This window comes from Nothoprocta perdicaria, unplaced genomic scaffold (assembly GCF_003342845.1).
Source record: "Nothoprocta perdicaria isolate Ctin4 unplaced genomic scaffold, notPer1 scaffold_185, whole genome shotgun sequence".
NCBI classification, from domain to species: domain Eukaryota; kingdom Metazoa; phylum Chordata; class Aves; order Tinamiformes; family Tinamidae; genus Nothoprocta; species Nothoprocta perdicaria.
In genome coordinates, this window is record NW_020455038.1 from 1,398,966 (window position 1) to 1,422,284 (window position 23,319).

General features: G+C 49.6%; 3 protein-coding genes across 4 annotated transcripts; 1 reads left to right on the top strand and 2 right to left on the bottom strand.

Annotated features, from left to right (window-relative positions):
• Nucleotides 1-2,381: 2,381 nt before the first annotated feature.
• ISCU (iron-sulfur cluster assembly enzyme) lies at nucleotides 2,382-4,562 on the bottom strand. Its single transcript, XM_026036748.1, has 5 exons — nucleotides 4,479-4,562; nucleotides 4,257-4,370; nucleotides 3,906-4,016; nucleotides 3,154-3,232; nucleotides 2,382-2,769 (listed from the first exon to the last, which is right to left on the bottom strand). Exons 1-5 carry the CDS (start codon nucleotides 4,560-4,562, stop codon nucleotides 2,672-2,674), a joined length of 486 nt encoding a protein of 161 aa, XP_025892533.1. The 3' UTR covers nucleotides 2,382-2,671.
• Nucleotides 4,563-5,344: 782 nt separating this feature from the next.
• On the top strand, nucleotides 5,345-19,664 carry SART3 (squamous cell carcinoma antigen recognized by T cells 3). 2 transcript variants are annotated; one of them, XM_026036725.1, is made up of 20 exons: nucleotides 5,345-5,527; nucleotides 6,341-6,467; nucleotides 6,912-7,016; nucleotides 7,358-7,542; nucleotides 8,327-8,432; nucleotides 9,185-9,309; nucleotides 9,792-9,947; nucleotides 10,930-11,068; nucleotides 11,497-11,604; nucleotides 11,944-12,021; nucleotides 12,249-12,307; nucleotides 13,078-13,187; nucleotides 13,461-13,573; nucleotides 13,788-13,864; nucleotides 14,248-14,416; nucleotides 14,954-15,402; nucleotides 16,059-16,211; nucleotides 17,223-17,410; nucleotides 18,016-18,223; nucleotides 18,556-19,664. In XM_026036725.1, exons 1-19 carry the CDS (start codon nucleotides 5,345-5,347, stop codon nucleotides 18,194-18,196), a joined length of 2,811 nt encoding a protein of 936 aa, XP_025892510.1. In that variant the 3' UTR covers nucleotides 18,197-18,223; nucleotides 18,556-19,664. The 2 variants fall into 2 exon arrangements, with proteins under 2 accessions (XP_025892510.1, XP_025892509.1); XM_026036724.1 differs by having other exon boundaries at nucleotides 18,016-19,636.
• Nucleotides 19,665-20,156: 492 nt separating this feature from the next.
• FICD (FIC domain containing) lies at nucleotides 20,157-23,228 on the bottom strand. Its single transcript, XM_026036761.1, has 2 exons — nucleotides 23,164-23,228; nucleotides 20,157-22,601 (listed from the first exon to the last, which is right to left on the bottom strand). The coding sequence occupies exon 2, from the start codon at nucleotides 22,555-22,557 to the stop codon at nucleotides 21,529-21,531; it is 1,029 nt and encodes a 342-aa protein (XP_025892546.1). The 5' UTR covers nucleotides 22,558-22,601; nucleotides 23,164-23,228; the 3' UTR covers nucleotides 20,157-21,528.
• Nucleotides 23,229-23,319: the final 91 nt, after the last annotated feature.

The following is a 23,319-nucleotide window of genomic DNA, read 5'->3' on the forward strand; positions in this document are numbered from 1 at the left end:
CGGGCTGCTGCGGACGGAGCTGGAGGAGGCCGCGCGGGGCCTGCGCCCGCCCGGCGCCCGCCGCCACGACAAGGGGGCTGCCGAGGAGCCCGGCGATGAACCCGCCGCCGGAGATGGCGGAGATGCCGGCGCCGATGCCGAGATGGCGCCTGCGGAAGCTGAGGGAGCCGTGGAGGGCGGCGATGGCCACGCTGCGCTTGCCTAGCGGCGCCTTCTATCCCCCTCTTTTCATCAAGATCCCAACCCAATTTTGGCCGTTTTGGAGGGAATTCCGTGCCTCGGCTGCCTATCCCGGCTGCTCCCGCGGAGCCACGTGGACATTTTCCCCTCACTTGGAGCAGGGAGCACCATTGCCCATGCAAGACCCCCCAGTAGCCTCTTTGCAAAAAAAAGCCCATTTGTAAAAAGAATCATCAGCCTCCCGCCAAATAAAGGACTTTGGGATGAGGAATTGTGTCTGCTGGAACGGGGGTGCGAGGGACCAGACCTGGGGTGGGTTTGTGCCCCCATTTCCCCCGCAGCCTAGACATCTATGATGTCCCGCAGGATTTCTCCAGCCCTCCTGCAGCCTCAGGGYGTCTGCCAGGGAAAAAACATATAAATAGAAGGGAAAAGTGAGGGATAAAATGGGAAAAGTGGGAGGAGTCTTCACTGGACTCACAGAGGGCAGGAGGGACGAGGCGCCAGTGCTTTGGGATGGGCACAGCGCTCGGTACATCAGCACCAGAGCTCTCTCTGATGCCCCCGGCTGCTCTCRGCAATTAATCCAGACCCTTCCCATGCAAATCCCCTCCCGCGGGACCCGGGCAGAGGCAGCCCCGCGCGCTGCCTGCGGCGGGACGTCGCGATTCGGGCCCACCCGGCGGGTTCTTCCTCTTTCTGCAGCGCGCTCGGCCGCTCCCCCCGGAGCCTTATCGCCTGGCCTCGCTTTTGCAAGGGTTATTTTTGCCAGCGAAACCCCGGGGCCGGCCGCAGTTATCTCTTGCAAAATCAGCACCCGGATAAGCGCTTTCTGAGAAGCGCGTCGCGAGCGGGGCCGCAGCTGCTCTGGGGCCGTGCCGTGCCATTGCTGCCCCCAGGGCCGCGCTCATCGCCCGCCTCGGGCTCCGGCCGCCCGGGAGCTCCACGAGCCCGTTTGGCTCCGAGGCGGCCGTGGGCGTCGCGGGCTTCCCTGTTTTGAAGCCGCAGGGATCGGGCGCAGGCCTCGTGTGCAGGGAAGCGGCGCCCAGGAAGGGAGCTGCACGGGCGGCCTCTGCACCATGACCTGCTGCGCATGATGGGGGCATTRAATAAAATACAAAAAAGCAGAGATTTGGGGATGAGCCACTTAAAAATAAGTGAATGGGCTTTAATGCAGCGATGCGCAACTCTAGGAAGGAAAAAAAAGCAGCTGCTCTCAGGATGTGCGAGCGGCGCCGTGGGCAGGGTGAGGCTGCAGGGGCAGGACCTGCTTATTGCGAGGTGAAACTCAACTGTGCGGGCACCTTGTGGGCAGGATGAGCAGCGTCTCTTCCACGTGCCCATGGGAATCCCGTGGGATGTGACCCCCTCACCTTCCCCACGTGCCCTGTTTTGAAGCTTTTCCTTCCACAAATGAAGGGGAGCTGCTGCTGGAGCTCGCGCAGGCCCCGGGCTGTCAGACACCCCCACACAAATCAGCTCTGGGGCGAGACAGGCGGGTTCCGCTTTCCCTCAGGATGTGGGTAAAAGGAGCATCAGCCGCCAGCGCAGGACAGAGGGGGACGGGCAGCAGCACTGACTGAAGGTGCCACCTTCTGCGCACCATCAATTCACAGAGGTGGGTAATCAAGCTGAATTAAGTACATTTACAAGGGCACATGGGGTAACTGAGGTTACCCGAGTGAAACATCACCCCAAACGCTGCCACTTCAGAGGGCAGCTCTGCAAAAAGGGTAGCTCTGCTCCCACCTCCACAACGTGGCACTTGGGGTCTTGTTCTGCTGTTATGGCAGGACTGGGTCTTCAGGAGGGCCATTTGCTCCCCATGGGGGTGCTTGTTTTGGGGCTCCCATGTGGGCGGCCTTGGCTGCAGCTCCTGCAAGGGCATCAGTGCATTCTCAGTGCCCTCTAGCGCCCGTTCCTGCCCTCCCCGGCGGGAACATCCCAGTTCCTCCCAGAGAGGAGGAAYGGAGACCAGCAGAGGGAGCAGGTCCCAGGCTGCGAAATGAAACCTCTGGCACAGCTGTGGTTTGCAGACAGATGCACTGCTCCGCATTCATTGCATTGATATAGGAATTGACCTGCAGTTCTTACACGAACATTAAGACCAAGGCAACATTTCCCATTAAACTCTGCAAAACATTAAGCAAAATTATCAAAACATCTTCCAAAAAGTGCAGCCATTCCAGCACTGGAACATCAGGATTCCCACTTCTGAGAGAAGCCACTAAAGTTCTTTGCAGTTAAGCAGTCTCCTTCACCCAAACATTTCAAAAAAAAAAAAACCAGTCAGGACAGGATACAGGCTGCTGAAACACTCACATTCCAGTCTCTTAAGCACTACCAGAGTGTCTTAACACACATGGAACGGTGACACATTGTGCGTAAGTTGTGCGTGTCTTACAGCTTCATTGAGTAGTGCACAGGATCTAACAGCTAGAGTAATTGCACTGCAAATTTAAGTGGAATGAGAACAAGCTCTACAGTCCATTCAGGCATTGGTTGTTTTCTTCTCTGACTCTTCTTTCTTTGGATCCTGCTTCAACTTATAATCAGCCAAGGCAGCCTTGATTGCATCTTCAGCCAACACTGCAAGGAAAACAAAACAAAGTTTCACAGGAATGTTTCAAAGAAGGCATGAAAAGCCTTTTAGAACAGAATAAACAGTAAGACCAGCAACAGCACCATAGGATTTTGAGAACAGAGTCAATATTTTGGAAGTAAAAAGCCAAAAGTCAAACATAACATCATTTGTCTTCTGACCCAYGCAGAACCCAAAAGAAGATGAAAAGAAGATGGAAAACGTCTGAAAACTCTGAATGTCACTCTCCAAAGCCGGAATACAGGCAACCTTTTCTTACAGACCAGCCGTGGTCATTCCACATACAGGTATTTTATTYGGATAATTAACATTTGGAAGTATCTGTGCCATTAGCAAAAGTCTTAATTCACACAGTTTAGTCCTTTACTTACTAGAGCAGTGCAGTTTGACGGGAGGAAGGCAAAGTTCTTTAGCAATGTCTGTGTTCCTGATCTTCAAAGCTTCGTCAACCTGAAGAACACAGTTTGCATGAGGTCACTAGTGATCTCATGTATAACACAGGCTGCAAACACATTTGCCAGAATATTGGTACAAACCTAATGGAATTGGCACATCAGGATCTCTCACATGCCCCTGGCAGCACAGGATGCTGAACAACATCCTGATGTTCAAGGCAAGAAAACCCCTCAATATCTACCCCATTTTCTGCTGTGCCTGCCACGTAACAGGTTTCAGGAACATCTCGAGTAGTAGCATCAACCAAAACACACTAGTGCCAGGGTCCAAGTAGGACTGTAAAGAACTGCTCCAAGTGTCTTTACATTTTCTCCCAATGCAGAAACACAAGCTTTGTTAAACTCGTACAGAAATGGGACAAGTAACACACCATTACAGCTTTTTTTCCTCCTCAGACCTCGTGATCAACATGTTTTTTCCTGCTGCACAACCCCCAAAACGCTTCCCTGCAGATCAATGTAGAATCTTGGAAGCGACAGCTACGGCCCCACAAGCCAGGCTGCTGGCAGGGCCAAAGTTCTCAGCCGCTGCTTTCCAAGCTACAGCACCACATGGCACAAACCACATGCRGCGTCTTCTGTGCCTCTGCTCCCCATTCATCCCAACGGGGAGAAGACTCGGTCCTTGAAGCGCTCTRTGTGTTGCCCCCTCCACAGGGACCTCTTACCGTTTTTCCCTTAACCCACTCGGTAGCCAGCGAGCTGGAGGCGATGGCCGAGCCGCAGCCGAACGTCTTGAAGCGGGCGTCGATGATCTTCCCGTTCTCGTCCACCTCCACCTGCGGGAGCGGCAGTGGCAGCACCCGGCCAGGGGTCCCCAAAACACCCTCGGGAGCAGGGGGGAATGTCGGGAAGCACCTGGCTACATCCCGGCGAGTGGGGATCAGGGCCTGGGRAGGGGATAAGGGAACTAGGGCATGGAGGGAGGGGGACACAGCAGACCAGGCCACAGCCAAGAGGCCCCAAGGTCACCCGCGAGCGCAGGGTGACCCCCCAGGCCCAGGGACACCCCCGGCTACCTGCAGCTTCATGACGTCTCCACAGGCGGGCGCGCCCACCAGGCCGGTGCCCACGTTCTTGGCGTTGCGGTCCAGCGAGCCCACGTTGCGCGGGTTCTCGTAGTGATCCACGACCTGCGCGGGGCCGCCGCGTCACCACCGGCCACGGGCACCCGCCCCTTCCCGCGGCAGCCCGGCCCCGCCGCCGGCCCCGGGGGCCGGTCCCGTGTCCCCGGCCCTCACCTTCTTGTGGTAGCCCAGCCTGGCCGCCGCCCGGCGCCCCGGCCGCAGCAGCAGCGCGGCCCCCGCCGCCCGCAGCGCCGCCATCTTGCAGTGCGGGGGCGGGCCGCGCCGCGCCGCCCTTTTATAGCCTGCGCAGGGGGCGGGGCCTCGGCGGCCGTTACGGCCGTTGCGCCTGAGGCGCTGCCGTTAGCGGCGCGGCGGCCGCCGCAGGCCCCGGGAGGGCCTCGTCATGGTGCTCCCTGCCCCGGCGACGCCGCGCCCGCTCCGCGGCTGYGGGCGCTTCCCCCCGTGCCCTTCGCTCTGCCCCGCTGCTGTGTCGCTGTTTTAGGCCGAGCTTTTGGCTCGTCGCTTTGGGGGAGGTCCCGGGTTCCGGCCTCGCAGGGCCGCGTGCGGGGGGCAGATAGCGCCGTTATCGCCTCGCCGCGGGGCGGCGCCGCGCTTGGCAAGGGCACCTCGAGACGGGCAGCGCGGGGGGCTCTCCTCAAGGGCTCTGTCGCTATGCATAACGTATAATTGCATTACTAATGCAATGCGTAATAATGCATAATTAATAAAGCCTTGATTCTAGCAGTTAGCATAGTTTTTCTGAGCGTTTTTCAGGATTTTTGTGTGTGGCGCAGCCGCCTTTGGCAGGCGGGGTCGCCGCACGTGCGGCGCGCGCCTGCCACACTCAACATGGCGGCGTTCGCCTGCTCTGGACCTTCTCTAAGGCCCCCCGTTTGCCAAGCCCCGGGGTGGCCTCGGCGGTGCCTGCGCCGCGCAGGAGGCTGCAGGACGGGCGGCAACGCGAGGCGATGGGTCCGGCGTGGCGTGGGCAGCCCTGGCGGCTGGCGGAGCGGCGCTAGCTGCGAAGGGAGCTGCATAAGATGGCGGCGGCGGGAGCCGAGGCGGCCGCAGCGGTGTCTGAGGAGGAGGAGCAGAAGCGGCTGCTCGAGGGCGACCCCGAGTCGGGGGGCGACTCGGACGATGAGGGCGACTCGGAGTCGTCGGGCGATGGCGAGGACGAGGAGAAGGAGAACGAGGCCGAGATCCAGCGGCTAGAGGAGCAGGTGAGGCCCGCGGCAAGCGGCGGCGCGTGGGCAGGGGGCGGCGGGGCCGACCCAGGCCCGGCCGGGCAGCGGCTCCGGGGCCGCGGGGCAGCGGCCGGGGCTCGAGCCCCCTGCGCTCCGGGTGCCCTTTCGRGCCCTTTCAGCACCGAAATACCCGTAGCGATACTCAGAAAGCCGGTGGTGCCGCGCGGCTGGTGCTGAGATTTGTGCGGGTGGGAACGTGTGGGGTCCGAAGCGCGTGTGTGCGAGGGCAGTATTTGTTTTGTTTTGTTTTTCTGGGATATTGTTTCCAAAAAAGCTGCGGGCGAAAGTCCTGGTGAATGAACAGCTCCATTCATCGAAAGGGCGCTTCTGGCTCTCTGTTTTGCTTTTGCTGTAGAGGAAACAAAAAACAGGTTGAAAAAGTGTCTCACTGGAGCGAGCTGCCCGCTCGGTGTGTGCTTTGTGTGAGGATGGGGACAGTGGCGGCCTTTGGGTGCCCCGTTTGCCCCTGGAAGTGACACCTTGGGGTGGATTTTGCGGGCAGGAGCCCCGCGCTCCCGACTGCAGCTGCTGCACCGCTCAGCAGCAGCTCTTAGCTCTGCAAAAGTTAAAGATTTGCTTAACTTGACGGCGTTTCTTTATGAACTTCGKGACCTGTAAGTGTCTTGCAAACGGCAGTGAGGTTTGGCAGTAGCTGTGCAGGAGAACAGGCTTTGTCTCTCCTGCGTGAACAGTTGATGACGTTCTGTTCTGCTAAGTTTTTTTGATTTCTTATAGGTCCATCACTTAACAGCACTTGAAAAAGACTTTTTTTTTTTGTCATTTTTTAAGCTTTCTATCAATGCCTTTGACTACAACTGTCACTTGGATCTGATAAAACTGCTCCGCCAGGAGGGAGAGCTGGTGAAGCTCAGAAGAGCCCGTCAGAAGATGAGCGAACTCTTCCCTCTTACTGAAGGTACAGAAGCCAGTGCTATTTACATGTCATTTGCATGAAGTGAGCTTGTTTCAGTAGCAAAATAATGTGTTTGTCAGGTGTTGGTATGTGTTTTCTTTTCMTGGTGGTACTTTCAGGAAGGATTCAGGAAAGATGCATCTCTTTGTGCCTCACTGGTTACAGGCACCACACTGATCCCCTGCCCGAGGTGTTGCTACATTTGCACTGTTTGCAACTTCTGTTCTCTCTAAATACAAACACACTTGTTTAGTACCGAGCTGGAAATGACTTTTCATCAGAATTAACCACGGGTGGTTGTGGAGGCAGGACTTGCTCCCCTCGCCCTCTTCCCTCCCTTCGTCTTTTTAAGGAGCCTGTTTTAAAAAATGGCAGAATTGTTCAACAAGTGGATTTAACTTAATCTTTCTGAATGGTGGTGATGCATTCTAAGCTTCTTGCTTTCAGAGATTTGGCTGGACTGGCTGAAGGATGAGATAAAAATGGCTTCTGAAAGCTCTGAGCGAGAGAAAGTTTATGAGCTATTTGAGAGAGCTGTGAAGGACTACATCTGTAAGTTGTTTCCATTATTCCTGCTGTGAGGCAGAACTTGGATCAAAACTAGTGTGGGGTGTTTTTTTCTTTTTTTTTTTTTCTCTCCTATGGTGTAGTAATTAAAGGCTGCTAAAAGACAGGACTTTTTATGTACCATTGCAATGGTGATGCTGATACAGGTGTCTGGAATATACATTTTTTTTTTTTCCCTACATTGGATGATGAAGACAATTCATATAACTTGGTCTGCTTGTATGCTGTGAGCGATAGGCGTTCAGGAATAGTTTTCATTTTGTTTTGCTTTCCCCCTCTGCTTTTTTGAGGGGATGGAGTTACCTGTTTCTCACAAACTCTTTCAGGTCCTGAAATCTGGCTGGAATACGCCCAGTACTCCATCGGTGGCATTGGCCAGGAAGGAGGCATCGAGAGAGTGCGCTCGATATTTGAGAGGGCGCTGACTGCCGTGGGGCTGCACGTGACCAAGGGGACGGCGCTGTGGGAAGCGTACCGCGAGTTCGAGAACGCCATTCTGGAGACGGCCCAGGTGGGGTCCCCCCGCGTGCGCCTCGCCTCGGGGCCCTGCTGGGCACTGCTTCAGCTGGCAACCACTGCTTTAAGGGACTCGGTTATTAAACACAGTAATGTTCTTGCCGCTCAGTGTTTAGCCATGTGCTCTGCAAATACAAAGATGATAATTGTCTTTCGACTTCAGCATGGATTTCATTCATCATTTCACCCTTCTCGGGCTTTTTATTTGCAGTACGCTACAAGTTTGAAGTCTACCAAAAATACGAGGTGGTCGGAATATCAGTATTGCTGTTTGTGGACAGTTTTCCCATATAAGATGTGGAAGCTAACCAGTCACTAACGGAGCTCTTATAAAAGAGTAACTGGGGAACACCTTTTCTTTCTTTCGTTCTGTTTATGACAGACTTGTTTTAATAAGTCTACTGCACAAATAACTTACGACTCCCAACTTTCTTTCCATTTGTGAAAGCTGGGAGTCTTAAGTTGTTCRTACATTAGACTTATCGAAAACCCACCTGGCAGCCCAAGGCATGGGCACGTGCCATATCTTGGGGTTGTTATTTCCCCACGTATGTGCCAGCTTTCAGTAAGGAACGCTTTTTGCATTCAGCCAGCTTCTGAATCTAGCARCTTGCAGGTTTTAGCTTTACGCTTGTCACCCGAGCTGCCTTGCTCTGCCTGCTCCGGAAGGATCACGTTGTCATTTGGAGCCTGGTTCCCTGCCACGCAGTCAATCTCCTGTCRTGTTCATCAGCCGGGGGTTGCGGGCAGCAATTTCATTTTGCTCCTTGTGTTTGCAGCCGGCCCCTGGCAGCGTTCCGCTGCCCGAGCAGCAGCAGATGCTCTGCAGCCAGCTTGAGAAGATCCACACGCTGTTCCGGCGCCAGCTGGGGATCCCGCTCTTAGGTAAGAGCCCGTGAGCTCGGCAGCACGGCACGGACAAGCTGCCTTGTGGCCAGGCAGYCCTTAGTTGCAGCTCTTCTTTTGACAGTGTTGCTGCAACTGCAGCTCTAGTGTTTATGTGGTTCAATCAGTGAGATTTGCCTGTCTTGAGGGTCTCTTGAAACAACTTGTGAGTTCTTTTTGTGCAGAAATAATTCTTGCTCGTTGAAACTTGGTATTTTGGCACTTGAAAAGCTTCTGCTAGTGTGCTTTTTGAGTATATAATTGGAAGTTATCTAAGTTTTCTAAGGTACAAGTGATTAGCACAAAACAAGACCATTAAGAATGAGGAATTCCGCTGTAAAGATCATCAAGAACCTTAGTTGATGCCTAATAAATATTGTCAGCTGGATTATTAGAATCCTGTCAGATCAGATTCATACTTTTAGTTTCCTGCATCTCTTTCTTTGCCTGTTTGCATGCTTATAGGAGAAAGTTAAGCAGAACTCTTTGACTTCATTTATATATTGTAAGAATTTGGGTTGGTGTCTTTCTTTAAAATACTCGGGGTCTTGTCCCTCTATTTTTCTAACTCAAGCCATAAACTTAAAAGTAATTTGTCCCTAGTTTGTTTTAGAACGCCCTTTAAGCATGCAGCAGTGCAAGAGTAAAGAAAACATAAGCTGAACTGTGCATGTATGTTAGCTTCAAGCATAGGTTGAATTCTGATTGCCTAGTCCAATGAACGTGTTAGTGATGGGGTTTCGTATTAATAGATATGGAAGCTTCATTTGCTGAATATGAGGAATGGTCAGAAGATCCAATCCCAGAAACAATAATAAAGAACTACAAAAAGGCTCTGCAGCAACTGGAAAAGTATAAACCGTATGAAGAGGCGCTGGTAACTGTTATTTATATCCTCTTTTAAGACCAAGAGATAATGAGTTGCTTTGGCATAATTTTGTCTCTAGTAATGGAGGTCAAGCAGCTGAGTATTGCTAGGTGAATCTTAATAGTGAGCAATGTGCAAGAAACTTGTCAGTCATGTACTGGAGACTGTAGAAACGGGATCATCTATTTGCTGTGCTGGGTCAGCTAAAACTAAGTTTTAGTTAGCTAAAACTAACTAGCTAGCYGCTGGCTGTGGCTGCTCCTTCACAACTTGATGTATATGCTGGCTTTGGAGCAGTAAGTAGGGATCTGAACCTGGCTTTGGAACCAGGATGGTATTCAGAGCTTGCTGGAAATCTGTGAAAATCTAAACTGAAACCTTTATGAAACTGTTGATGTTTAGAGGCTAGGCAAGATGGCTGTGAGTTGAATTGCTTGAATCATGCTTTGTTTGGAAGATCTTTATTTTCTGTAACCCTGTTTGTCTTACAGCTGAGTGCTGAAACACCAAAGCTAGCAGAATATCAAGCCTATATTGATTTTGAAATGAAAGCAGGTGATCCAGCTCGCATTCAGTTGATCTATGAGAGGGCTTTGGCGGAGAACTGCCTTGTGCCAGATCTTTGGGCACGCTACAATCAGTATTTGGTAAGGAGGAGAAAAAAAAAGGTGTTCATGGCTTTATTTTCCTATTTTTAATCTTAATAATTGATAAATGACCATCAARTTCTAATTCAGCCCTTCTCCTTAGTTTTTAAAATCCCAGGGAGCTGATAGCCAAGTAACTTGTTGGCTATGTCAAAGCAATTTCCAGTTTTACCTTTTATTCCTTCCTGTTTTATCAGCGGTATACCTATTGATAAGGGAACATTTCTTKGCGTTTTCCTCCAGCTTGGGCCACCTGGCCAGGAACTCTCCAGGAGGGACCAGCCATCCTGAAAGCCCTGAGCTTTCTCTATGGTAGAGGCACCTGACGACGTCCCTCCTGGTCATTGCACTTTTGTAGGAAAGTGGTTCTTTGTCCATGAATTGTTAGGGAACCTGCCTGGCGTTCAGAGGGCACGAGTAAACTGTGGGAAATGTTATTATGCACGGGCAACAGGTGAGGCTATTGAGAGATCAGTGTAACTTGGTACAGGAGACTTAGGCCAAGTTGTTCCGTCATCGTCTCTCATTATTTCACCAGCTTGAAGCAGCAGGTTGCAGGTGGAACAACCAGCCTGTTTCCTGAATAGTCTATCTGTGCACCCTGCTTCTTGTGCCCTTCTCTCCCCTCTGAGCATATTAAGAGCTGGGAATTTACCTTGTGTATTTACTATATATCTGTCTTGTTCTGGTGTAAAACCAAGCAGTTCAGTACTGTGGGCTTCAGTGTGGCATGCAGTCACACCCCGCCACAGCCCCTGAGCCTGCCCGTCCTGTTAGGAGTGAGTTCAGTGGGGTTTTAGGAAAATAGCTTTGAAAATACCCATCTTGTTTTAACTCTTCAAATATGAGATGAAAATGAGCGTGGGTTTTGCGGTGTTGTATTGTTTGTTTTGTTTTAAGGTGTCAGCTGTTTATAGGCTAGTATTCATCTCAAATGGGCTCTTCTGAGTAACGAGCTTAAATTTAACTCTATTAATTTCAGGACCGGCAGCTGAAAGTGAAGGAACTGGTGTTATCAGCCCACGACCGTGCGGTGAGGAACTGTCCCTGGACGGTCGGGCTCTGGATTCGCTATCTCTTGGCGATGGAAAGGCACAGCATTGATCACTGCACTGTTTCTGGTAAAGAAGGGCTGCTTCAGCACAGCTTTCCACAATATGAAATGGCTCTCTGAACTCTGAATAAGGATGTGTGTGTGACAAATAGTGACCTGAATGATGCTGATACAATTCCTTGTAATCCTTGCACAGCAGTGTAAGCTGATGAAGTTTACAGTAGGGTGCTTCTGGAGTAAAGCTGCTTATGTGCAGTAGTTTCCCTTCTGCACATCTTGTTTTAACTTTGCTTGAGCATTACTGAATCAACCTTTTACACAAAATCCTCCATGCAGTAAATTGGTTTAGGAAGCAAGTCTATTTTCTTGTCTTTCTAGGAGTAAAAACTGCCCCTGTTTTTCCTCCTCCGTACTGTAGTGACAAGTCACACATCCATACTTGTGACTTCTGTTAGTAGCTGAAAAGCAAATACAGGTTTGTCTCGTCTCTTGCAGAAATTTTTGAAAAGGCTCTGAATGCAGGTTTTATTCAAGCCACGGACTATGTAGAAATCTGGCAGGCGTATCTTGATTACTTAAGAAGAAGGGTGGATTTTACACAAGGTGTGTATCCTGTGTGAATAGATACTCAAGCTGTTTTCTGGATATCTCTTTGAAACAGTGCTAATCCTTTTTATACTTAACGGTCATCTTTGTCTCTCACAGAAGTTACTTTTGGATAGTTAATGCCTATGAAATGTACTGACTTACTTGTTTTAAAGCAGTTGCTTTTTGACAAGATAGRTTTTGCAGTTCAAAGTTATTTTGCAGTTTTTCAGTTTTACTGAAGTATCTTTGTTTCTTCACAATGTAATTATCTTGTATGTTAGTGGAGAAGCTATATTGGATGAGGGARGAAAACCATTGTTTTTGAGATTTTTGTCACCTTTTTCCTTTCTCAAGACTCAAGTAAAGAACTGGAAGAGCTGAGGTCTGCGTTTGCACGTGCTGTGGAGTATTTGAAGCAGGAGGTAGAAGAGCGTAAGTTAAAACATCCACAGTATATATGTATTTTTTTCCCCCTTGTTCAAGTGATTTTCTATTAACTATAAATACATGTGGAGAGTTAGTTTTGTTAACTTCCTTTAAAATGTTTGGGACTTGAAGATAAGCTAAAAATGTTTCATCTGCAACTTAGAACTTGCTTGTCTAATAAATAATTTATTTCCAAATCCATTCACAAAGAATACTTCTTTTTTTATCCGAAGGTTTCAGTGAGAGTGGAGATCCATCCTGTACCATCATGCAGAACTGGGCGAGAGTTGAGGTGATGTTTCTGTCTACTATATTTTAAATTGTTAGTCCAGAGGAGATGTAGATTTTTAATCGTTCTTAGCACAGAAAGCATGTAGTAGAAACCAGTTTAATATTGTCTACACTAGCTAATTTCAAAGTGGTGCTGGTGCTCCCTTGGGAGGCTAATGCACATCCTGGAGGAGATCTGGCATTCCTTTTCCTTCCTTTTCCACATGCACACACRTGAATCTGGGTAACTAGTGACACTTCTGTGCTCCATTTTCACTGGGCATAATGAGTATAATGGCTTGCCAAAATCTTGGATACTGCAGTCACTGTGACTAAATATAGGTCTGCATCTGGGTTAGTCACCTGCACTTGGAGAGGGAAGGAGRTGCTTCTGGGTGTGATTCAGCTTGTGCTGAAGCAATTCTGTAAAGTCAGCTGTGTAATGTGGTGCCCAYGGGTCTCTAGAGTTAGATCAGATTAATTACACTTGGATGTCTTGAATTCCCCTCRCCCAGATCAAAGGGGCTTAGAGTGATAATAGAGGAAACGCACTATTTATCACTGCACTGAAACACAAAGCCAGTCCTCTGGAGTAGGTGCATTTAGGAATAACAAGATACCAAAAAGTTCAGAAATAATTATCTCCAAATTTGTTTAATGACTAAAATGCAATGTATATGAGAACCAGAGAAAAACACCGATACAACAGCCAAGCCGAGAAATGTTACTCTTAGTAGAATTGCATTATATGCTTACTGTCTATGACCCTAAAAAAACTTTGCTGGTTTTCAGGCTCGCTTRTGTAACAACATGCAGAAGGCCAGAGAACTTTGGGACAACATTATGACTAAAGGGAATGCCAAATATGCCAACATGTGGCTGGAGTATTACAACCTTGAAAGGTAAGACCTTTGAATGGAAGAGTTAATTAGATCCTTTAGTTCCCTCATCACTTTGTGACGAGAGATACAGTTAGCATTGTTAGATCATGAGAGTTTATAAAGTGCTTTGGAGATTCTTAGAGCAGCTCCATCATATCTCTGAACTACTGCAACAAAGCATAGCGTGTGTTAGCTGGGGAAGAGGGAGCAGCCGTTGCGTGGCACGTGGTCATCTCTGTTCCATAACTCTGAGGTGGAGGTTGGCTCCTTTCTGCTGCGATTTCCCCAATGCAGAGCCCACGGTGATACTCAGCACTGCCGGAAGGCCTTGCACCGAGCTGTGCAGTGCACAAGTGACTATCCCGAGCACGTCTGCGAGGTGCTGCTCACGCTGGAGAGGATAGAAGGTAACGGCAAGTTTTCTACTTGTCATTTCACCAAGGCTGCTTTTAGCGTACAATGATACGGAATGAATTTTTGATACAATTTGTTTCCATTTTAGCCATTMACCATTTTAAGATGTTAATTTTAAAATAAGTAAAGATGTATAAACTCATTTTTCTAGAATTGTATTTTCAAAATATGTAAGAGCTAAACACAAGAGGTTTTTTCGTTCTTTAGGAACACTGGAAGACTGGGATGYGGCTGTCCAAAAAACAGAAAACAGATTGGCTCGGGTTAATGAACAAAGAGCAAAGGTCAGAACTTTGTGAACTATGTAAGCAATTAACAGGAAATGCCCCTTTTAGGATCATCTTTGTTTGAATGTCACATTTTTAATGGAATTCCCATGGATGAGCCTGTACTGTCTGTATTCCTCAAAATTATTGTTTTTTAATTTAAAAGTATGATTAGTTTCTTCTGGTGATGCTCTTTGAACTTTTGACATCCGTATGGATACAGATGGCTCGAGTATTCTAAGCAGACTATAAGAACAAACAGCAAAGATACTGCCTAAATGATAATCCTGTTACTGCTGTGTTTTGTAGTAGGAGAGCTCAGAAGAAARCTCTCTAGGTTCTGCACCTCTAGAAAATCCTGTGTTAAGATCTCCTAAATATATAATTGTGCATATTTGTAGGCTGCTGAGAAGGAGGCTGCTTTGGCAAAGCTGGAGGAGGAGAAGGCTGAGCAACGAAAGCAGTCTCGGGCTGAAAAGAAAGCTTCCAAAAAGGCAAAGAAAAACAGGGCTGGAGATAAGCGCAAAGCAGAGGATGACGATGAGGGAGAATGGGGACAAGAGGAGGAAGGTAAAAAACTTAAGATTTCTGTCCTCTGGCCACAGGATTTTTGATTCTTTCTCTTCAGTTAGAGGTTGCTGAGGAAGAGGTATCATTAATATCTTGAGCGTTGCTCTGTTTTCAGGATCCGAGGAGGCCTTCATTCCGTGTGGAGAAAGATGCGTTTTCTTAGCAGTTATAGTGAAATGAAAGCAAGATTAAATGCTTTCTGAGTAAGAGAAGTATATGTTCATAGTAAATTTTAGAGGGTTGAAAAATGCTCCATCCTGTTTGGCAAATAAGTAACTTGAGCAGGTCATTTATAACTGACAGCGAAAATATCCACGTAGTTTWATTCTAAATCCCTTCTGTTTGGGTCAAGTAATCTGTTCTTCATTATTAGAAAACTGATAGAAGTTTCTATGTCCTGTCTTTAAGACTTCTCATTGTCCTTATTTTCACACGCAGTTTTCAGAGACTATAGTGGTAACGGAGGACAGCTTATTTATTAGGAAGGAGAAATGGTCTAATTTTTCTAGTAAGGCTTTCGATTTCATTAACCAACAGAGCAACCCAGCAAGAGACATAAGGGAGACGGCGATGTTTTACCTACCGAAGAAGAAATGGAGGTGGAAACTGGCTTGTTTGGAAGGAGCGCCCCCGAAAAGCCTGAGCAGCCCCCAAACCAAAAGGAAAAGGCGTCTACCAGTCGGAAAGAGATTCCCAAAGTTCTCCACGACAGCAGCAAGGATAATGTCACGGTGTTCGTCAGCAATCTGGCGTACACCATGGCYGAGCCGCAGGTGAAGCTGAGGGGGCTCTTTGAGAGCTGCGGGGAGGTCGCAGAGGTCCGGCCCGTGTTCAGTAACAAGGGGACTTTCCGGGGCTACTGCTACGTGGAATTCAAGGAAGAGAAATCGGCTCTCCAAGCTCTCGGCCTGGATCGCAAAGTCGTGGAGGGAAGACCCATGTTTGTTTCTCCCTGTATTGACAAGAACAAGAATCCAGACTTCAAGGTACAATTTGCTCTTATTTTTCCTAGAAATACATTGAACAGTGGGACGGCTTAAAAAAAACAGCAGAATATGTTACTTCCACAGGACTTGTATGGAAGAATTCATATTTTGCTAGTTTGGAATGGTACCTGTTAAGTCTCAGCAGGAAATCAGTGTTTTTCTGAGTTCCCGTATCTCATGTTTTCTTGCCATGAACKAAACTGATACTAGCAGGTATCTGCCTAAACCAACCGCAGCAAGTTGTTAGTGATGTGTGTACCCAGACTGCTAATAGGCTTTTATTATAGATGCGCTGGTTCTTGTTAATGATGCATAGTAGSTGCAAGTGATACAGCTTGCATGTTAATAGTTTTCTGCGTTATTGGATTATTGTACAGAGGATTGGTAAGTACTTGGTGACAGCCGAGCAAGAAATCACCTTAACAGTGGCAGTTCTCTCCACAAAACAGGCAGAAGTGCAGGAGCTTCTCAGTTTGAAGAACGATTTGCCATTCCTTGGAAGTTCTTATTTTTGGGTGGGGGAAATGAGTTATACAAATGTCTTYCAGGATCCTACCTATCAGTTTATTTTGCACAAATACATAGTGATGGAGATTTAGTGTAGTAATTAGAAGTTTCTCACTTGATAGGGAATTAATAGCTTTTCCTTTCTGTAGGTGTTCAGATATAGCACTACGCTGGAGAAACACAAACTCTTTATATCTGGTTTGCCGTTTTCTTGCACTAAGGAAGAGCTGGAAGAAGTGTGTAAAGCACATGGAAATGTGAAAGACATAAGGTTGGTCACCAATCGAGCTGGAAAACCCAAGGTAAGCATCCTTGGTGCRCTGTTAACTTTACGAAAACCTTCAAAGAGCCACTTTTCATGAGGCTTGCTTATAAAGATCTATCTTTTAAAAGCAAATGAGACTTGAACAAGTAGTTTGCCAACCTGGCTKTGCCTTAAAACTTGCAGAAATTGAGAGGTTTATACAGTGAAGGGTGACTTTGTGACAACAAATGAGAGACRGGGCAGGAAAAGGATTTTTTTTTCTTTGTTTCTTTTAACTTGAGTAAGAAGAATGTGTGATCTAACAGGGATGAAGAGAAAAATACTTGCAGCAGCTTCAGCCTAATAAGAGGACACGTTATGAAGTCTGTGAAGAACATTTMCTTTCTAAAATAACTGTGCTAAAGTGAATCGCTTCCTGCCTATCCTCAGTTTCTTGCTGTGATTGTTCATAGCACCTGCTGCAGTCATGAATTTGCTAATGAGAAATTAGCCACCTTTCTCTGGGGCTTATTTCCATCTTATAATATGTAGGCGCGGGTTAAATAAGAGATTCCAAACCAGCTGCTGTTCTGTGGAAGCCCTCTGTGACCCTCCAGCCTGCCTGTGTGTTGGGCGCCTCTTCCAGGCTTCATTCTGGTCATGTGCCTGTAAATTAATCTTTTATTGTTCTCTTTAGCTCTTAGTGATACCTCAGTTTCTGTTTATGCAAACCTTGTGATGACTGGTCTTGGGTCTACCCCAGGGCTTGCAGCACAGGCTCCCAGCATAATTTGAGTGGGGATTCTGCTTGAACTGTGAATAAATGTGCTTTAAATGACTGTGTTGCATAAGACCTGATGTGCCTGTGGCGTCCTGTGAAGCCAGATAATCCAAACAACCCGGCTTTGGGGGTCGAGTGTCACTCGGGAGAATAACAAAAGCAGAACCGGCAGCGATGTTTCTGCAAACACGCTGTAGCTGGCGGCAGATGCTGGGGAGCTGCCTTTTTACCTGCTTGCTGGAAATAAGGGCTCCGTGTGCCCTCAGCAGCTGTGCCCTCTCTCCTCAGGGCCTGGCCTATGTGGAGTACGAGAACGAAGCGGAGGCCTCGCAGGCTGTGCTGAAGATGGACGGCCTGACGATTAAGGAGCACGTCATCAAGGTGGCCATCAGCAACCCGCCGCTCCGGAGGCCGCCGGAGAAGCCCGAGGCCGGCCGAGCCTCCCAGTTCGCGGCCCCGCGGCAGCTTTACGGAGCGTGAGTGTCCCGAGGGAGGTCCCGTGGCGAGGCTGGGGGAGCAAGCACCAGGTTCCCCAATACRCTGAAATGTGGGAATTTCTTATAGGTTATGAGTGTTTAACAGATCCTGAGTGGTAAGATTTGGGGATTGTTGGATGAAAACRAGCAGGTTTGCTTCTTTCCTTTTACATTAACAACATAGAGTCCACTGTGAGTAGAAGTACTCRCCGTTGGGCATCCTGTGATCCTGCCCACACCTCGGTGCTCGTAGCTGTTCCCCATCCTCTGGTTCTGCAGAACGAGCTGCTCCCCATGAGCATCGGGACTGCTCCCCGGTGCCCCAGGGCTCCCTGTGCCTGGGGGGTTGGTGTTGGCATCGCCCTGCGTGTCCTGTGGAAAAACAGGCGGCTTCGGTTTCTGGGGACTGTCGGCAGTTGTTTTCTGCTGGGGTAGGTATAGGGTTCCCGAGGGCATCACTTAGAAGCTTTGTGCGCTGCTTATTACTGAAGCAAAAGAGAAGAATGAGTGTCCCGTTTGGTGAACAAAGTGCTGGTTGTTTCCCTGCCCTTCAGTCTGTCCAAAGAGAGCTGGAATATCTTTAACCGTGACTTCTCGCCCTGCAGGCGAGGCAAGGGAAGGACGCAGCTCTCCATGATGCCTCGTGCGTTACAGCGCCAGAACCATCCCGTGGCCAAGGCYGAGAATGGGATGGTCCAGAATTCACCAGCAACCTCATCCGGAGCCCCCGAGGAGCCCAAGAAGATGTCCAACGCTGACTTTGCCAGGATGCTACTGAAGGAGTGAGCCCAACGGCCGCCAGCAGCTGGTCTGGTAAAATGTGAAATGCCTTTATGGAAGCCATGTTGTGTCCTTACTCGTGCTAGCAAGGAGAGAGCGCCAGTCACAATCATGTATAAATACTGTTCTGGACTGCTGCATTCATGAAGATCAGTGTAGAATGGTACAAATCCCTTTTTTGTTTTGTTTGGTCGTTTTCTTTTTTTCCTCTGTTTCTAAGAGCAAAGAGTTATACTGTGTCCTGGTAAAATGGCTTTAAATGATCCCTCATATTGAGGGTAACGAGGGAGGAAATATTTCCTTTACAGGGTGGATGGCACACAGGACTTTGTGAATACTTCATGGCTGTTTTTCTTTCGTTAAAGAATGAGATGCTACGTGAAAGCCTAGTGACGAGCTCGCCGCGCTGGTCGGAAGTTCAGGTTGTGATTGAAGTCCTTCTCTCTGACAACAAACGCCCGTTTCTTTTTTACACACCCACCTTTCCATAAAAAACGGCAGATGCTAGTAACTTCACCACAATGGCCTATTTTAGTATTGGGAGAGTTTCTATACGGATGTGTGTATATGTGTAGATATACAAATATACATACATATCTGCGTATTCAGTTGATGTCCTGTTCAAGTTGACCCGTTTTTTATATTGTGTATTTGTAAATGACATTCAGACGATTATTTTTAAGTGTCATGAGCTGATACTAGAGGCAGAGTTTTGTTTCCCATGAGCTGTACATGCTGTTGCCGAGGACCATTTTTTGTTTTGGGTTGCTAGCCAGCTCCGTGTCTCCGCAGGTGGTTTCTGTATGGTTTTGTACAAATGTGAAGTGCAAGCTGAAGTTTCTTGGTTTATTAAACTCCAGTTCTCAAAGGTTTTCTATAAATACTGTTGCTTTTGTTGAAATGTGGGTGACGGAATTGCACTTATCCAATGGCAGCTGGGTGATACTGAYGTACCTCCCCTCTCAGGTGCACTGAGATCCGTTACATGTTTAAGTACCTCGTTCCCTTTAGTGCGAGTATCCTGCAACCACTTTAGCAATCACCCTGACTTATAGGCTGGTGACTTATAGGCTTATAAGTCTTATAGTCTTCTATAGTCTTCTATAGACTTATCATAACCTAGTGCACGATCCTGGATAGAAATAGTGTTGCTTCTCCGGCTAGAGGTGCTGCCGACTCGGGCAGGCAGCGCCCCGGSAGCTAACGTGAGGGAAACTGGGTTCACTTGTGCAGCGCAGGGCCTGCTGCGCAGCCCCTCAATCCCGTGGGCAGGATTTGTGCTGCTTTGACTTGGCTTTCCTTGGAAATGAAGGCGCTGGCACCGCAGCTCTGGCCGAGGGACCGCGTTTTGTCAGCACTCGTGCTCTGCGTGTCCTCTGCTCGGCCACACGCGTGGGAACAGCCGCCCCACAGGGCCTTAATGCCCTTTGTGTCGCAAAAGCAGCTTCTTGAGCGCTAACCCGTAGTGTGGACTTGGTGGGACACGGGCACAAGGGCGGCGCAGCCGGCTCCGCTGCCAGGCAGGCACCCGCAGCAGCCTCCTGGAGCAGCAGCGCCCATCGGGGCTGCCTTGGCTGCTGGAGCAGCCCCTGCCCCATCAGCACCCAGGGAACCAGCGGGGCCCGGACAGCACTTAGGAACACAGCGGGGACCCTTTCTTAGTTTACTGCAGTAGAAAAGTGTTCTGAGAACAGTTTGTTCCAAACAAAGGCTTTAATATTAAAATACTTTATTAATCTGTTACTAAAATAACTTTTCAGAGCTCTAAAGTGCAGATTTTTTTATATATATATTCACCTTGCACTACAAAAATAAAGCATGCTTTGTAAAAACTCAACAACTCCCCTTTTGGTTTTCTGTCAGCAGTAATAAATACTGGGGGTACAACATAGAGGTAACTCCAGGTCTTGTCCTCTTGTCTGCTCCTTCTATAAACTATACCAGTTTCGCAAGTAAGAAATACTTAAAGTGGAGGAAATGATACTGGCACAGGACAGTGTAACACCTCAGGCTTTTCTGCAAAGCACTTRGGCTTATCAGCACTGAGGTCACAAAGCTCTGAGGTGCAGTCCAGAGTGGATGCTGGGGTCTGACACATTCAGAATTAATGGGCAGGGTCCAGAGAGCTTCTCATCTGTAGAAGAGAAAATTAGATTGCAGGTGCTTTTACCCTTCAAGCAAAAGCAAAGATAACTCACGTGTCCAGACAGGATCTTTAGTGCTGCATGGTTTTTTTTCCCCCCATTGAGCTGGACAGCAGCTTCCAGCTCCATCAACAACTGCTGCAGCACAAAGAAGCCCTGTGCGATGCTTTAAACATGCATCGCCCTAACGCCGTGAACCACTCATTACTGAAGTCGCTGCTCAAACTTCTCTTGTGCAGAGGGAAGGAGCTAAAAGACTTTGGCAGCCGTGTAAGTTTTTAGGATGTAGAGAACTTGCTCTACAAATCTTGAGTGAGAGGGTAAGGCCGATAAGGGTTGTTTCCTAGTCAGCTATAACAATTTCTGCCCCCAGTGTTGCAGAAACGAGCTGTTCTTCAAACCCTTGATGAACTGAGTGGAGAGAGTTGCAGTTTCCCAGGCTGTGGCTTGGCGAGGCGAGCCTTGGTGGAGCTGCTCCTGCTCTCGGGCACAGCAGAAGCAGCTTCCAGTTGAATAAGGAGCCACGGAGCCTTTCTTCACAGCCGCTGTGTCATCCTACACCAAGGATTTCCCACGTGTTGCACAAACCTGCCCCAGGAAGGCGACTGAAAGTGAACATGCAAAGTGCTACTAAAAACAGAAAGCAAAGGGGAAAATGCCCTTGTTGACCTGAAATTAGTTTCCTTCACTAGCGGTAATAAATAAAAGGAGGGCAAATTTGTATGAGCGAAGAGGCACAGTCTGATTAACAGGGCTAGGACCGTGATGGAGGTGCAAGGGAAGGGGTAACAAAAGTCAAGGCAGTCTCGCCCAGCAGCTGCCTCGTGGGGTGAGACAAGTCCACAGGCCAGGTCAAGGGCTGTGATCAAAGTGGCTTCTCACAACTGAAGTTTAAGGAGAAAGRAAATGATTTCTGCTGCAGCTTGTTGAGTAACCTCTGCAATTTGCTGCCCTCCCGCTTCCCATCTCTGTCCAGGAGCGCAGGCAAGTTACAGCTCACACTCAACATCAACAATTCACGTGTCAGCTTGGCGTAATATATATAAATAAATTACATTAAATTAATCAAACGTAAGAGACTTTAAATAAACGCAACGCTAGCAAGTGACACCTCCTGCGGAGTCATTTCCCGGCAGGAGCCCTGCGGGGCTTTCTGTCCTACACGTGGGTCCGGTTGCGGGGCGTCCCGCGCGCTCAGGTCGTGACGGGGATGGTGGGCCCGCGCGCGGTGGGGCCGCCGGCCTCGGGCAGCCCCACCGAGTATTCCGTGGTGGCGATGAGCAGCATGTCCAGCGTGGTCTCCGTGCACTGAGCGATGAAGCGGATGAAGGGCCTCACGTCGCCCTCGTTGGCCACTTCCAAGACGTGGTAGTACTCGGCCCGCTGCTCCTTGCGGATGGTGATGGGCGGGTAGCCCGCCTGCATCAGGATGAGGTTCATCAAGAGGCGCGAGGTCCTCCCGTTGCCGTCCACAAAGGGGTGGATGTAGACCAGCTTGTAGTGGGTGAGCGCGGCAAATTCCACGGGGTGCAAGCTCATGGCGTCCTCGGAGTTCAGCCACTGCACGAACTCCTGCATCTGCTTCTGCACGTCCTGCGGGTGCGGCGGGATGTGGTGGCCCACGAAGACCTGCGTGGCGCGGAACCTGCCGGCCTCCACGGGGTCGGCGTAGCCCAGCACGCGCCGGTGGATCTCCAGGATGTCGCTGATGGTCACGGAGCCGATGCGCGACACGAGCGTGGTGTTCATGTACTTGAGGGCGGCGTGCATGCCGATGACCTCGTTCTGCTCCACCAGGCTCTTGCCGGGCACCGCGTACCTCGTCTCGAGGATGTGCCGTATCTCCGACAGCGTCAGCGTGTTCCCCTCGATAGCGACCGTRTGGTAAATGTGGTGGTAATAGGACTCCTCCATCACTCGCCGCAGGGCGGAATTGCCTTTGGGGATTGCCATCACTTTTTTGACCTTGCTGTCGATAATGCTGAAGTACCTCTGGTCTATCTCTTCAACTAAGGGCAGAGTTCGGTCCCGATTGATCAAAGCCTTCTCGTTGCAAGGGGAAATGGTCAGCGCTTTGGAGTACAAATAGTCTGCCTGCAGAATGTCCTTCTCCTCTTCAGAAAAGATGCCAAATTCATTCAGGGCATCCACGTAATCGGGATCTATTTTGAGGGCATAGACAAAGAGTTTGTGGGCCTTCTCCCGCTTTCCCTGACGCTTCATTTCAAGGGCTTGGTTCAGGGCAGCTTTGGCTTCGGACTTCACTTCTGGAAGACGACGACATGAGCAGTTAGACAACAGAGAAGCGGCTTTCACCCCAAACCTCCGCAGACTCTCACTGGTCACGGCCACGAGAATGAGACACAGCCAACAGTGAGGAATCCTAACGAGGGATTTGCATCCCAAGGGGCAGGCGCTGCTGGTGCCCGCTTGCCCCGGAGCCCGGCCGTGTCCCCACGGCGTGCGGTGGCCTCCGCCGGGCTGGCGCCGCAGCGGTGCCCACGGAACACGCCTGTGCCAACAGCCCACGAGAGGACACATCCTGGCTGAGCTCTGCGCCATCAGTGCCCATTTGCCGGGTGTAAGTGGGGTTCATGTTACACCCGCTCTTAGTTCTGGCTTAAGACACAACGCCAGCCTCTAGGTACTTAATAGTACATAGAATGATGCATAAAACTTCTGGGAGACTATACAGTGCTGAACGCTCCCAGCCCCTTGACCTCTTGGTAATCAACGGCTCAGTTTAATTTGCCAGTGGGCAATTCCTCACTCGTCTGCGGGTATGTGGAGAGGTCCCCTGGCAGGGGCTGCGCGCGGGCCGGCTCTCACCTGGGGACGCTTTTCCTTTGAGCACCAGCAGCTCCAGGCCGCTGGAGGCCACGCTCAGCCCGCTCGGCGGCGCCGCGTAGGTGGCGATGGCCGAGGAGCCGCCGGCCGCTTTGCCCCGCAGGCCGGCGAGCGCGCGGAGCAGCGCCCGGCCGGGCT

Coding starts and splice junctions, on each gene's coding strand:
- ISCU (XM_026036748.1), bottom strand. CDS start 4,562: ATGGCGGCGCTGCGGGCGGCGGGGGCCGCGCTGCTGCTGCGGCCGGGG. Junction 4,017..4,256: donor GAGACGTCATGAAGCTGCAG/GTAGCCGGGGGT, acceptor CCGCTCCCGCAG/GTGGAGGTGGACGAGAACGG. Junction 3,233..3,905: donor AGTGGGTTAAGGGAAAAACG/GTAAGAGGTCCC, acceptor TGTGTTCTTCAG/GTTGACGAAGCTTTGAAGAT.